Raw genomic sequence first — 14,323 nt, forward strand, 5'->3', positions numbered from 1 at the left:
CTTTACTTGACATCATGGGAAAATCAAAAGAAATCAGCCAAGACCTCAGAAAAAGAATTGTAGACCTCCACAAGTCTGCTTCATCCTTGGGAGCAATTTACAAACGCCTGAAGGTACCACGTTCATCTGTACAAACAATAGTACGCAACTATAAACACCATGGTACCACGCAGCCGTCATACCGCTTAGGAAGGAGACGCGTTCTGTCTCCTAGAGATTAACGTACTTTGGTGCGAAAAGTGCAAATCAATCCCAGAACAACAGCAAAGGACCTTGTGAAGATGCTGGAGGAAACAGGTACAAAAATATCTATATCCACAGTAAAACAAGTCCTATATCAATATAACCTGAAAGGACGCTCAGCAAGGAAGAAGCCACTAATCCAAAACCGCCATAAAAAAGACAGACTACGGTTTGCAACTGCACATGGGACAAAGATCATACTTTTTGGAGAAATGTCCTCTGGTCTGATTAAACAAAAATAGAACTGTTTGGCCATAATGACCATCGTTATGTTTGGAGGAAAAAGGGGGATGCTTGCAAGCCATAGAACACCATCCCAACCGTGAAGCACGGGGGTTGGCAGCATCATGCTGTGGGCGTGCTTTGCTGCAGGAGGGACTGGTGCACTTCACAAAATAGATGGCATCATGAGGAAAGAAAATTATGTGGATATATTGAAGCAACATCTCAAGACATCAGTCAGGAAGTTAAAGCTTGGTCGCAAATGGGTCTTCCAAATGGACAATGACCCCAAGCATACTTCCAAAGTTGTGGCAAAATGGCTTAAGGACAACACAGTCAAGGTATTGGAGTTGCCATCACAAAGCTCTGACCTCATCCTATAGAACATTTGTGGGCAGAACTGAAAAAGTGTGTGCGAGCAAGGAGGCCTACAAACCTGACTCAGTTACACCAACTCTGTCAGGAGGAATGGGCCAAAATTCACCCAACTTATTGTGGGAAGCTTGTGGAAGGCTACCCGAAACGTTCAACCGAAGTTAAACAATTTAAAGGCAATGCTACCAAATACTAATTGAGTGTATGTAAACTTCTGATCCACTGGGAATTTGATGAAAGAAATAAAAGCTTAAATAAATCATTCTATCTGCTATTATTCTGACATTTCACATTCTTAAAATAAAGTTGTGATCCTAACTGACCTAAGACAGGGACTTTTTACTAGGATTAAATGTCAGTAATTGTGAAAAGCTGAGTTTAAATGTATTTAGCTAAGGTGTATGTAAATTTCCGACTTCAACTGTATATACACACACATACACACACACACACACACACACATACACCACACACACACACACACACACACAAAAATAAAGTGCCTTCGGAAAGTATTCAGACCCCTTGACTTTTTCCACATTCTGGTAGGTTACAGCCTTATTCTAAAATTGATTAAATAGTTTTTTCCCCTCATCAATATACACACAATACCCCATAATGACCAAGCAAAAACATGGAATTTAGAAATTGTTGCTAATTTATAAAAAAAATAAAAAAATGTTTTTTAAAAAATGTGTTATATTTACATAAGTATTCAGACCCTTTACTCAGTACTTGGTTGAAGCACTTTTGGCAGCGATTACAGCCTTGAGTTTTCTTGGGTATGACGCTACAAGCTTGGCACACCTGTGTTTGGGGAGTTTCTCCCATTCTTCTCTGCAGATCCTCTCAAGCTCTGTCAGGTTGGGTGGGGAGAGTTGCTGCACAGCTATTTTCAGGTCTCTCCAGAGATGTTCGATCGGGGTCAAGTCCAGGCTCTGGCTGGGATACTCAAAGCCATTCAGAGACTTGTCTCGAAGCCACTCCTGCGTTGTCTTGGCTATATGCTTAGGGTCGTTGTCCTGTTGGAAGGTGAACCTTTGCCCCAGTCTGAGTTCCTGAGCACTCTGGAGCAGGTTTTCATCTAGGATCTCTCTGTACTTTGCTCCATTCGTCTTTGCCTCCATCCTGACTAGTATCCCAGTCCCTGCCGCTGAAAAACATCCCCACAGAATGATGCTGCCACCACCATGCTTCACCGTAAGGATGGTGCCAGGTTTCCTCCAGAAGTGACGCTTTGCATTCATACCAAATAGTTCAATCTTGGTTTCATCAAACCAGAGAATCTTGTTTCTCATGGTGGTCTGAGAGTCTTTAGGTGCCTTTTGACAAACTCCAAGCGAGCTGTCATGTGCCTTTTACTGAGGAGTGGCTTCCATCTGGCCACTCTACCATAAAGGCCTGATTGGTGGAGTGCTGCAGAGATGGTTGTCCTTCTGGAAGGTTCTCCCATCTCCACAGAGGAACTCTAGAGCTCTGTCAGAGTGACCAAGGACCTTCTCCCCTGATTGCTCAGTTTGGCCGAGTGACCAGCTCTAGGAAGAGTCTTGGTGTTTCCAAACTTCTTCCATTTAAGAATGATGGAGGCCACTGTGTTCTTGGGGACCTTCAATGCTGCAGAAATTGTTTGGATACCCTTTCCCAGATCTGTGCCTTGACACAATGCTGTCTTGGAGCTCTACGGACAATTCCTTCGACCTCATGGCTTGGTTTTTGCCTTATATAGACAGTTATGTGCATTTCCAAATCATGTCCAATCAATTGAATTTACCACAGGTAGAAACATCTATGCAATCCGGTTTCCGAGCTGGTCATGGGTGCACCTCAACCACGCTCAAGGTCCTAAACGATATTATAACCGCGATCGATAATAGACAGTACTGTGCAGCCGTCTTCATCGACCTGGCCAAGGCTTTCGACTCTGTCAACCACCGCATTCTTATTGGCAGACTAAATAGCCTTGGTTTCTCAAATGACTGCCTCGCCTGGTTAACCACCTACTTCTCAGATAGAGTTCAATGTGTCAAATCGGAGGGCCTGTTGTCTGGACCTCTGGCAGTCTCTATGGGGGTGCCACAGGGTTCAATTCTTGGGCCGACTCTTTTCTCTGTGTATATCAATGATGTCGCTCTTGCTGCTGGTGACTCTCAGATCCACCTCTACGCAGACGACACCATTTTGTATACATCTGGCCCTTCATTGGACACTGTGTTAACAAACCTCCAAACGAGCTTCAATGCCATACAACACTCCTTCCGTAGCCTCCAACTGCTCTTAAACACTCGTAAAACTAAATGCATGCTCTTCAATCGAACGCTGCTGGCACCCGCCCACCCGACTAGAATCACTACCCTCGACGGGTCTGACCTAGAGTATGTGGACAACTACAAATACCTAGGTGTCTGGTTAGACTGTAAACTCTCCTTCCAGACTCACATTAAGCATCTCCAATCCAAAGTTAAATCTAGAATCGGCTTCCTATTTCGCAACAAAGCCTCCTTCACTCATGCTGCCAAACATGCCCTCGTAAAACTGACTATCCTACCGATCCTTGACTTCCGCGATGTCATTTACAAAATAGCCTCCAACACTCTACTCAGCAAATTGGATGTAGTCTATCACAGTGCCATCCGTTTTGTCACCAAAGCCCCATATACTACCCACCACTGTGACCTGTACGCTCTTGTTGGCTGGTCCTCAGTACATATTCGTCGCCAAACCCACTGGCTCCAGGCCATCTATAAATCACTGCTAGGCAAATCTCCGCCTTATCTTAGATCATTGGTCACCATAGCAACACCCACCCGTAGTATGCATTCCAGCAGGAATATCTCACTGGTCATCCCCAAAGCCAACACCTCCTTTGGCCGCCATTCCTTCCAGTTCTCTGCTGCCAATGACTGGAACGAACTGCAAAAATCTCTGAAGCTGGAGACTCTTATCTCCCTCACTAACTTTAAGCATCAGTTGTCAGAGCACCTTACCGATCACTGCACCTGTACACAGCCCTTTTGAAATTAGCCCACTCAACTACCTCATCCCCATATTGTTATTTATTTTGCTCATTTGCACCCCAGTATCTCTATTTGCACATCATCTCTTGCACATCTATTAATTTCACTGTTAATACTAATTGTAATTATTTTGCACAATGGCCTATTTATTGCCTTACCTCCATAACTTACTACATTCGCACACACTGTATATATATTTTCTGTGGTATTTTTGACTTTATGTTTTGTTTTACCCCATATGTAACTCTGTGTTGTTGTTTTTATCGCACTGCTTTGCTTTATCTTGGCCAGGTCGCAGTTGTACATGAGAACTTGTTCTCAACTGGCTTACCTGGTAAAATAAAGGTAAAAAAAATAAAAGGATGATCAATGGAAACAGGATGCACCTGAGCTAAATTTAAAGTCTTATAGCAATGGGTCTGAATGCTTATAAGGTATTTCTGTTTTTCATATTTTATAAATTTGCAAACATTTCTAAAAACCTGTTTTCGCTTTGTCATTATGGGGTATTGTGTGTAGATTAATGAGGATTTGATTTGATTTAATCAATTTTAGAATAATGCTGTAACGTAACAAAATGTGGAAAGGGGTCTGAATACTTTCTGAATGCACTGTATATCTTTTTAATATATATTTTCCTTGATTATTTTCCCCTAACCCTACCACCCCTCCACTAATTGGAGTGAACTAATGGACAACAACACTTAAACATTTTCTTGTTTGCTTATGGCCCTATACAGCTCGTTGAGTGCTGTCTTAGTGCCAGCGTCGGTTTGTGGTGGTAAATAGACAACTACGAAAAATATAATTAGTATGGTCTACAGCTTATCATGAGGTATTCTAACTCAGGCGAGCAGAACCATGAGACTTAATATTAATATCCTCCTGGAATTATCTGTGCAAATCATTTTGTGATGAGAGGTGTGTTTTATTACTAAGCCTAGTTATCAGATCTTTACCTTGATATCCAGATTGGCTTTCATTATTTTGTTGAACAGCTAATTTACCAAGGGAATGTTGTTATACGAATATGTCACTACAGTATTGTCCTAATACTCTATCATCATTAGTAATAAAAACAGCCCGGAAGTCAGAGAGGAAAATCTAATCATATTCTCCTGGATCTGTTGTGGGGGATGTCTGTCCTTGGGGACCTGACAAGCTTTGTAGAGCAGCCACTCACTCTTTTCTCTCATTACTAACAGCACCACAAGAACTGCTATCCTATTAACATAGCACTGATATATTAACACAAGTTGCACTGATCTCCCAGAGATGGAGTAGGAGGATATAAGAGAAAACAAAAGGACTGTGCACAACGCTAAGACAAGAGACATTCCCTCCAATTTTATTGTCAGCCTACACACTCTCTGTTTGTATTTGAGCAATGACTGAATACTCTTCTAAGAATTTCAAATATGAAAAGACACGCATCATCTTTATTCTTTGGTTAGTGGTGACTAGCCCGTATATGCCCAGCTTCTGTTATTATTGTCATGGGGTCTACTACTTATTGGAGGCTAGGCATATCAGGAACAAGCGTTGACATGGTAACCCCAAAATCCTGATGCAGACTCTGACTTCAGTGTCCCCGTTACAAGTATATAGTGTAATACATACGTCGTTCCAAGGTTGCTACTGATAGAAGGCAAACTGTAGTTATCTATAATGATAACTATCCTTTCTCCTCCTACAGGCCAACCTTCCTCTCTGACCACCAGTCAGCCAGACACAAGTCCCGGGGTTCTTAAGGTTCTCATGACCACAGCTCCACATGGCCTGCATCACCGAGACGCGCGTCCCGTCCCCCTCTCTCTCCGAGTTCAACACCCCCCTCTCAGAACACACCCCTCCCTTCCGGGGACGGCTGGAAGAGTCCCCCGTCTGCACCCCTGAGATGGACCTGACCCCCACCCAGTGTGTCCTGCGGAATGTACTATCCATCGACACCGGGGGTGCTCCGGTGCCTGAGGGCGGGGGAGGTGGAAGAGGTGGCCATAATGAAGAACACACCTGCGGGGGACACAGCCCCACGCCGAGCGAAGAACAGCAGGAGTACTTTGCCAACAGCGTGCTGAAACTCCATGAGAATGGGGAAGGAGGGGGGAGGACAGAGGGAGAGGGCCAGGACGCAGAGGGAGGGGCAGTCCGGAGCAAGGCTGATGATGTGAGACTGCTGTCGGGAGGAAGTGGAGGGTTTCTGGAGGGACTGTTTGGGTGTCTAAAGCCAGTCTGGACCATGATCGGCAAGGCCTACTCCACCGAACACAAACACAATTTGGAAGGTAAGAAGAGAGATAGGGATTGTAGTTAGGGTCAGGAGCTTCTCCTGACCACATGACTTGACCAGGAAACAATACAAATATTGACCCTTCTTGCACACTATTGTGTGTGATCACAATTTGAACAGATGTAATGATAGCTTTTTGGTATGCCTTTTCAGAAAATGCTTGCTTTTAAAGACATGCTCTGGAATTGTGGCGACTAGTAAATATTTTTTCAACCTACCGCTTTGGGCTGGATGTGTCAATGAGTAGTTCATACATGCATAATCTATGAGCAGAATTACTGGCTTACCTCAGCTAGCCACGAAATCCCTAGTTTGAAAGCGACTGTTTACTGGAAGCAGTGCGGCACCATTTTCCCTACATTTTCCCCCAAGTGGGCCAGCCCCCTAGCAATTCGAGTTCCAGCCAATGAGCTTTAGCCCCTTGCCATTTGAGTGACAGCTAGCAAGATGCACACACAGTAGAGTGAGCGAGAGAGTGCAATGATGTGGTGCACATATCTGCACATATGTGACGTAGTACACAATTTTCAGGGATCACTTTTGGCTCGTGAGCATTACTTTCAGAACTACTGGCTAAAAAGAATACAAAAGTACTGAAGAATCTCTTTAAGTATGGATGAAAGCGTTGATACACAACAAAAGTATGTGGACCCCTGCTCGTTAAACATCTCATTCCAAAATCATGGGCATTAATATAGAGTTGGGCCCTCCTTTGCTGCAATAACAGCCTCCACTCTTCTGGAAAGGCTTTCCACTAGATGTTGGAATGAGGGGACTTGCTTCCATTCAGCCACAAGAGCATTAGTGAGGTCGGGCACTGATTTTGGACGATTAGGCCTGGCTCGCAGTCAGCATTCCAATTCATCCCAAAGGTGTTCGTGAGGTTGAGGTCAGGGCTCTGTGCAGGCCAGTCAAGTTCTTCCACACCGATCTCGACAAACCATTTCCGAATGGACCTCACTTTGTGCACATGGGCATTGTCATGCTGAAACAAGAAAGGGCCTTCCCCAAACTGTACAGAATCATGTTGAATGCTGTAGCGTTAAGATTTCCCTTCACTGGAACTAAGGGGCCTAGCCCGAACCTTGAAAAACAGCCCCAGACCATTATTCCTCTTCCACAAACTTTACAGTCGGCACTATGCATTGGGGCAGGTAGCATTCTCCTGGCATCCGCCAAACCCAGATTAGTCCGTCGGACTGCCAGATGGTGAAGCGTGATTCATCATTCCAGAGAACGCATTTCCACTGCTCCAGAGTCTAATGGCGACGAGCTTTACACCACTCCAGGTGACGCTTGGCATCGCGCATGGTGATCTTAGGCTTGTGTGCAGCTGCTCGGCCATGGAAACCCATTTCATGAAGCTCCCAACTAACAGTTATTGTGCGGACAATGCTTCCAGAGGCAGTTTGGAACTCAGTAGTAAGTGTTGCAACCGAGGACAGACGATTTTTAAGCATTGGAAATACTTTTAGCGGATGATCTGCTTCTGTTCTGTGGGTGGCACTGTGTGCTGTTTTCGAAGGATGGGTCCTGGCCCCTCGGGGGGCCTAGGGATCCGGGGGGACGGGAGTGGTCTGCCGGTCACTGGGAAGACGGCCCAACTTGGGATGGGGGATTTAGCGGGTGGAATAGTGGAGAACAATTGGAGGGTTACTTAGTAGCAATGCAAATATCATTGTACAGCTATATGGACACTCAATCACAATGGTACTTTTTAATGGTACATTTACAAACATATAGTATGATAAATAGGTTTTAGGTGAAATAAGTATAGCCAGTTATAATTGTAATGGCTTAGCAGATAATAAGAAAAGAAGAACAATATTTACCTTGCTAAAAGAGAAGGAATATAATATCTATTGTTTACAGGAAACTCATTCAACAATTTTTTGTGTGGAAAAAGGACTGGGGGGCGAAATATACTTTTCCCATGGGAAAGAAACTCGAAAGGGGTGATGATATTAATTAACAGTAATTTTGATCCGAATGTGCAAATTGTCCAAACAGATCCGCAAGGTAAATAGATGATTTCAAAAATGTTATTGGACCATAAACAGATATGGCTCATTAACCTTTACTGACCAAATAATGATGATCCACGCTTCTTTGAAAATATATACACTACTCGTTCAAGGGTGTTTCTTTATTTTTACTATTTTCTACTTTGTAGAATAATAGTGAAGACATCAAAACTATGAAATAACACATATGGAATCATGCAGTAACCAAAAAAGTGTTAAACAAATCAAAATATATTTTATATTTGAGATTCTTCAAATAGCCACCATTTGCCTTGATGACAGCTTTGAACACTCTTGGCATTCTCATTCCATCTCCTTTAACCGAAGCTAATAATATGGATTTTGTTTCTATTCATATTGTAAAATTAACAACCATACAGAAAGACTAATGTGAAGGCGAAATTACAGAGGAGGAACTTCTTGATGCAATTAAATCCTTTAAGTCCGGGAAAACTCCAGGGCTGGATGGCATACCAGTTGAGGTATACCAAACCTTTTTTGATATACTCAGAGGACCGTTATTAGCATGTTTTAACAACTCCTATGTAAATGGTAGATTATCAGACTCTCAACAAGAGGGGCTGATTTAATTATTACTGAAACAGGATACAAGTGGGAAATATAAAGATCCAGTCCATTAAAAAAATTGGAGGCCCCTTACACTTCAGTGTTGCGATGCAAAACATCTAGCAAAATCTATAACGCATAGAATTAAAAGGAATTGTCGCACAATATTCATTCTAATCAGACAGGTTTTATACATGGACAATACATTGGAGATAATATAAGGCAAGTACTGGAAACAATAGAACACTATGAAAAATCTGGGAAACCAGGCCTGCTATTAATAGCTGACTTTGAAAAGGCTTTTGATAAAGTACGACTGGAGTTTATATATAAATGCCTGGAACATTTCAATTTTGGAGAATCTCTTATAAAATGGGTTAAAATCATGTATAGTAACCCTGGGTGTAAAATTGCAAATATTGGCTACTTCTCAGAAAGTTTTAAACTGTCAAGAGGACTAGAACAAGGATGTCCACTATCGGCATATCTATTTATTATGGCCATATTAAAATCAGATCCAACAATAATATCAAGGGATTAGAAATCCAGGGCTTAAAAACAAAGGTGTGGTACGCTGATGATTCATGTTTTCTTTTAAATCCAAAACGTGGGTCCCTCCACAGCCACGTAGAGGATCTAGATAATTTTTCTAACCTCTCTGGATTACAACCAAATTATGATAAATGTACTATATTACGTATTGGATCACTAAAAAATACAACTTTTACATTACTGTGTAGTTTACCAATAAAATGGTCTGATGGTGATGTGGATATACTCGGTATACATATCCCGAAAGAAAGAAATGATCTCACTCCAATAAATGTTTATAGAAAGTTAGCAAAAATAGATAAGATCTTGCTACCATGGAAAGGTAAATACCTGTCTATTTGTGGAAATATCACCCTGATTAACTCTTTAGTAATATCCCAGTTTACCTATTTGCTTGTGGTCTTGCCTACACATAGCGAACCGTTTTTTAAATTATATGAGAAAAAAATATTCCATTTAATTTGGAACGGCAAGCCAGACAAAATTAAATGGGCCTATTTATATAATGAATATGAATTCGGAGAGTATACATTTTTAAATATTAAAGCATTAGACCTCTCACTAAAGGCTTCAGTCATACAAAAGTTATACTTAAATCTGAACTGGTTCTCCAGCAAATTAGTAAGAATGTCTCACCCTGTGTTCAAGAATGGCCTTTATCCCTTTATTCAGATTACAACCTCTCACTTTCAGTTATCTCCCAAAAATTGCTATTTTTAAAACAAGTCATAGAAAGTTGGTTGCAATTTCAATTTCATCAACCAGAAAGGACAGAACAAATAATGCAACAAATATTGTGGTTAAACTCAAATATACTAATTGATTAAAAAAAGGCATAATTTTCGTAAATTATATCATAGGTAGGACTGGTGGAGTTATGTTGCACATGCAGCTAACAAAAACATATGGAAATGTCTGCTCTACGCAAAATTACAACCAACTAATTGCAGCATTACCGCAAAAATGCAAGAGGAAAGTGGAAGGGGGAAAAAGTAAGGAACTTATCTGTCGGCCCTACATTAACGACTATCATTGGTTAAAGAAAATTCGGATAAATAAAAAAGTATACCAGTTTCATTTAAGGACCAAAAAATGGACAGCTGTGCCATATAGATTGCAAAATAGTTGGGAAGAGATTTCTGACGTACCAATTCCATGGCACAGGGTTTATGAACTGATACGCAAAACGACACAGGATTCAAAACTTTGAATTTTTCAATTTACAATATTATACAAAATTCTTGCAACCAATAGAATGTTATTTATATGGGGGATACAACCTTCCCAGCTCTGCAGAGTTTGCTGCGAAGAGACAGAATCATTAGATAATTTGTTTTGGTACTGTAGCTCAGCTGGTAGAGCACGGCGCTTGTAACGCCAAGGTAGTGGGTTCGATCCCCGGGACCACCCATACACAAAAATGTATGCACGCATGACTGTAAGTCGCTTTGGATAAAAGCGTCTGCTAAATGGCATATTTATTTATTTATTTATTTTATATATTTTTTCAAAAAACTAAATGGGGGATTGAAAGTGATGCATTGATCTACACTACAATCTATCTGCAATATTAAAGCTGATCTAACCCCCGCTATGTGCTTCAGCAATCGGCGGTCCCGTTCTGTGAGCTTTTGTGGCCTACCATTCGCGGTTGAGCCATTGTTGCTCATAGATGCTTCCACTTCACAATAACAGCACTTACAGTGAGGGAAAAAAAGTATTTGATCCCATGCTGATTTTGTACGTTTTTCCACTGACAAAGACATGATCAGTATATGATTTAAATGGTAGGTTTATTTGAACAGTGAGAGACAGAATAACAACAAAAAAATCCAGAAAAACGCATGTCAAAAATGTTATAAATTGATTTGCATTTTAATGAGGGAAATAAGTATTTGACCCCTCTGCAAAACATGACTTAGTACTTGGTGGCAAAACCCTTGTTGGCAATCACAGAGGTCAGACGTTTCTTGTAGTTGGCCACCAGGTTTGCACACATCTCAGAAGGGATTTTGTTCCACTCCTCTTTGCAGATCTTCTCCAAGTCATTAAGGTTTCGAGGCTGACGTTTGGCAACTCGAACCTTCAGCTCCCTCCACAGATTTTCTATGGGATTAAGGTCTGGAGACTGGCTAGGCCACTCCAGGACCTTAATGTGCTTCTTCTTGAGCCACTCCTTTGTTGCCTTGGCCGTGTGTTTTGGGTCATTGTCATGCTGGAATACCCATCCACGACCCATTTTCAATGCCCTGGCTAAGGGAAGGAGGTTCTCACACAAGATTTGACGGTACATGGCACCGTCCATCGTCCCTTTGATGCGGTGAAGTTGTCCTGTCCCTTTAGCAGAAAAACACCCCCAAAGCATAATGTTTCCACCTCCATGTTTGACGGTGGGGATGGTGTTCTTGGGGTCATAGGCAGCATTCCTCCTCCAAACACGGCGAGTTGAGTTGATGCCAAAGAGCTCGATTTTGGTCTCATCTGACCACAACACTTTCACCCAATTCTCCTCTGAATCATTCAGATGTTCATTGGCAAACTTCAGACGGCCCTGTATATGTGCTTTCTTGAGCAGGGGGACCTTGCGGGCGCTGCAGGATTTCAGTCCTTCACGGCGTAGTGTGTTACCAATTGTTTTCTTGGTGACTATGGTCCCAGCTGCCTTGAGATCATTGACAAGATCCTCTTGTGTAGTTCTGGGCTGATTCCTCACCATTCTCATGATCTTTGCAACTCCACGAGGTGAGATCTTGCTTGGAGCCCCAGGCCGAGGGAGATTGACAGTTATTTTGTGTTTCTTCCAACTGTTGTCACCTTCTCACCACGATGGTCTTGTAGCCCATTCCAGCCTTGTGTAGGTCTACAATCTTGTCCCTGACATCCTTGGAGAGCTCTTTGGTCTTGGCCATGGTGGAGAGTTTGGAATCTGATTGATTGCTTCTGTGGACAGGTGTCTTTTATACAGGTAACAAACTGAGATTAGGAGCACTCCCTTTAAGAGTGTGTTCCTAATCTCAGCTCGTTACCTGTATAAAAGACACCTGGGAGCCAGAAATCTTTCTGATTGAGAGGGGGTCAAATACTTATTTCCCTCATTAAAATGCAAATCAATTTATAACATTTTTGACATGCGTATTTCTGGATTTTTTGTTGTTATTCTGTCTCTCACTGTTCAAATAAACCTACCATTAAAATGATAGACTGATCATTTCTTTGTCAGTGGGCAAACGTACAAACTCAGCAGGGGATCAAATACTTTTTTCCCTCACTGTACATATGACCGGGGCAGCTCTAGCAGGGCAGAAATTTGACGAACTGACTTGTTGGAAAGGTGGCTTCCCATGACGGTGCCACGTTGAAAGTCACTGAGCTCTTCAGTAAGGCCATTCTACTGTCAATGTTTGTCTATGGAGATTGCATGGCGGTGTGCTCGATTTATTCACCTGTCAACAACGGGTGTGGCTGAAATAGCCGAATCCACTAACTTGAAGGGGTGTCCACATACTTTTGAATATATAGTGGATGTTAATGGGATGATAGGCCTACATGTGTTTATGTATAATTATATCAACCAGTCGGTGGTAAAATTTCTCAATAAAATAGAACACACCAGCATATTGTAAGTACACCCTCGCTCTCTGACTGGAGAGCTGGAGAGAGAAAGAGAGAGAGAGAGGGTGGTAGGGTGGGGTAGAAGATGGAGATAGATCAAAAAGCAGAGGGCAGAGAGAGAGAGGCGGAATAAAACATCCGTGCACCTCTCTGCCAGATAGTGTTTGGGTGTTTGAGTGTGTTTTTGTGTGGGTATGTGCACGCCTGTGTCTATGTGAGAGTGTTTGTGTGTGCGCATGCCTCTGTGTGTGTGTGTGTGTGAGAGATGGTTTGCTGTGGCTGCGCGTGTTAATAGAGATGAGAGGTGCAGGGTCAGTGTGTGGTGTTGAATAATGTATGAGTTAGATTTGGCGGAGGGGTCCCAGGGGAGAGGAGGGCTATTGTAGCAGCCAGACTGCAGACATAAACAGGCCTGTCTCCCTGCCTGCGTCTCACACACACACACACACACACACACACACACACACACACACACACACCACACCGGTGCAGGCGCACACACACACACACACACACACACACACACACACACACTCTGTAGTCTTCTGGGTAATACGTTTTCCACTCTAAATCCTGCCATTGTGGCAAGGTGACTGTAACAAGACTTCTGTGCTCTGGAGGGGACAGAGAGAGGGAACGGGAGAGGAGGGGATGAGAGGAGGAGGAGGAGGAGAGGGGGAAAGGAGTGAGAGAGGGAAGGGGAGGAGAGGGGAAGAGGAGAGGAAGAGGGGGATTTGGGAGGCTATTGTGGAAGAGTAGCAGAGGAGAGGTGAGAGCGAGGGAACATGAGGCGAGTGTTGAGAGGAGGGGAAGAGGGGGATTTGAGAGGCTAATATGGAAGGATAGCAGAGGAGGGGTGGGGGGGATTCCCCAGGGATGGGGGTGATGGGGGTTGGGGATGGGGAGTCTGCCTGATAAGGGGAGACAGACAGACAGTTAACACAGGATGCCGAAATTACTGCTGTTCTGCTGTTCCCTTCCTTCACAGGGAGAATTTTCTGATACATTTATCAAATTAGCCAGGACGCTACGAATGATTATTGATCTACCTTGATGGGATTCGTTTTTCAGAAGTCTATAAATTATTGCCAAATGGTTGCCATGAAGTATGATTATTATATTCTGTTGTTGTTGTAGTTGTCTTTCTTTCATGCATGGTTTGCAGTGCAACTCTATTATTTGTTTATCCGGATCCCCATTAGCTTTGGCAGAAGCAGCAGCTACTCATCCTGGGGTCCACAAGAAACACAAAACATAACAAGTAAGAAAACACTGATACACTGAAAGACAAAGACAGTCACCAAAATGTTAAATACAACAATATAAAAACAATACAACAACAAAAATAAGTGTGTGTTTGTGCGTGTCCCCTCACAGTCCCCACCGTTCCATGAGATGTTGTTTAATCCATTTTTTAAAGGGAA

The 14,323-nt window shown here is 42.7% G+C and overlaps 1 protein-coding gene across 1 annotated transcript in view; it reads left to right on the forward strand.

Annotated features, from left to right (window-relative positions):
- Positions 1-5,628: 5,628 nt before the first annotated feature.
- Positions 5,629-14,323, forward strand: part of LOC311133692 (mitogen-activated protein kinase kinase kinase 12-like) — a gene marked incomplete at both ends in the record, with an annotated part of 47,210 nt that continues 38,515 nt past the window's right edge. The window contains one exon of the mRNA XM_084167228.1: positions 5,629-6,139. Within this exon, the coding sequence (XP_084023354.1) occupies positions 5,629-6,139 (511 nt within the window). The remainder of the gene's footprint in view (positions 6,140-14,323) is intronic.

The sequence above is a fragment of the Coregonus lavaretus genome (assembly GCF_964263955.1).
Source record: "Coregonus lavaretus genome assembly, chromosome: 8".
NCBI classification, from domain to species: Eukaryota; Metazoa; Chordata; class Actinopteri; order Salmoniformes; family Salmonidae; genus Coregonus; species Coregonus lavaretus.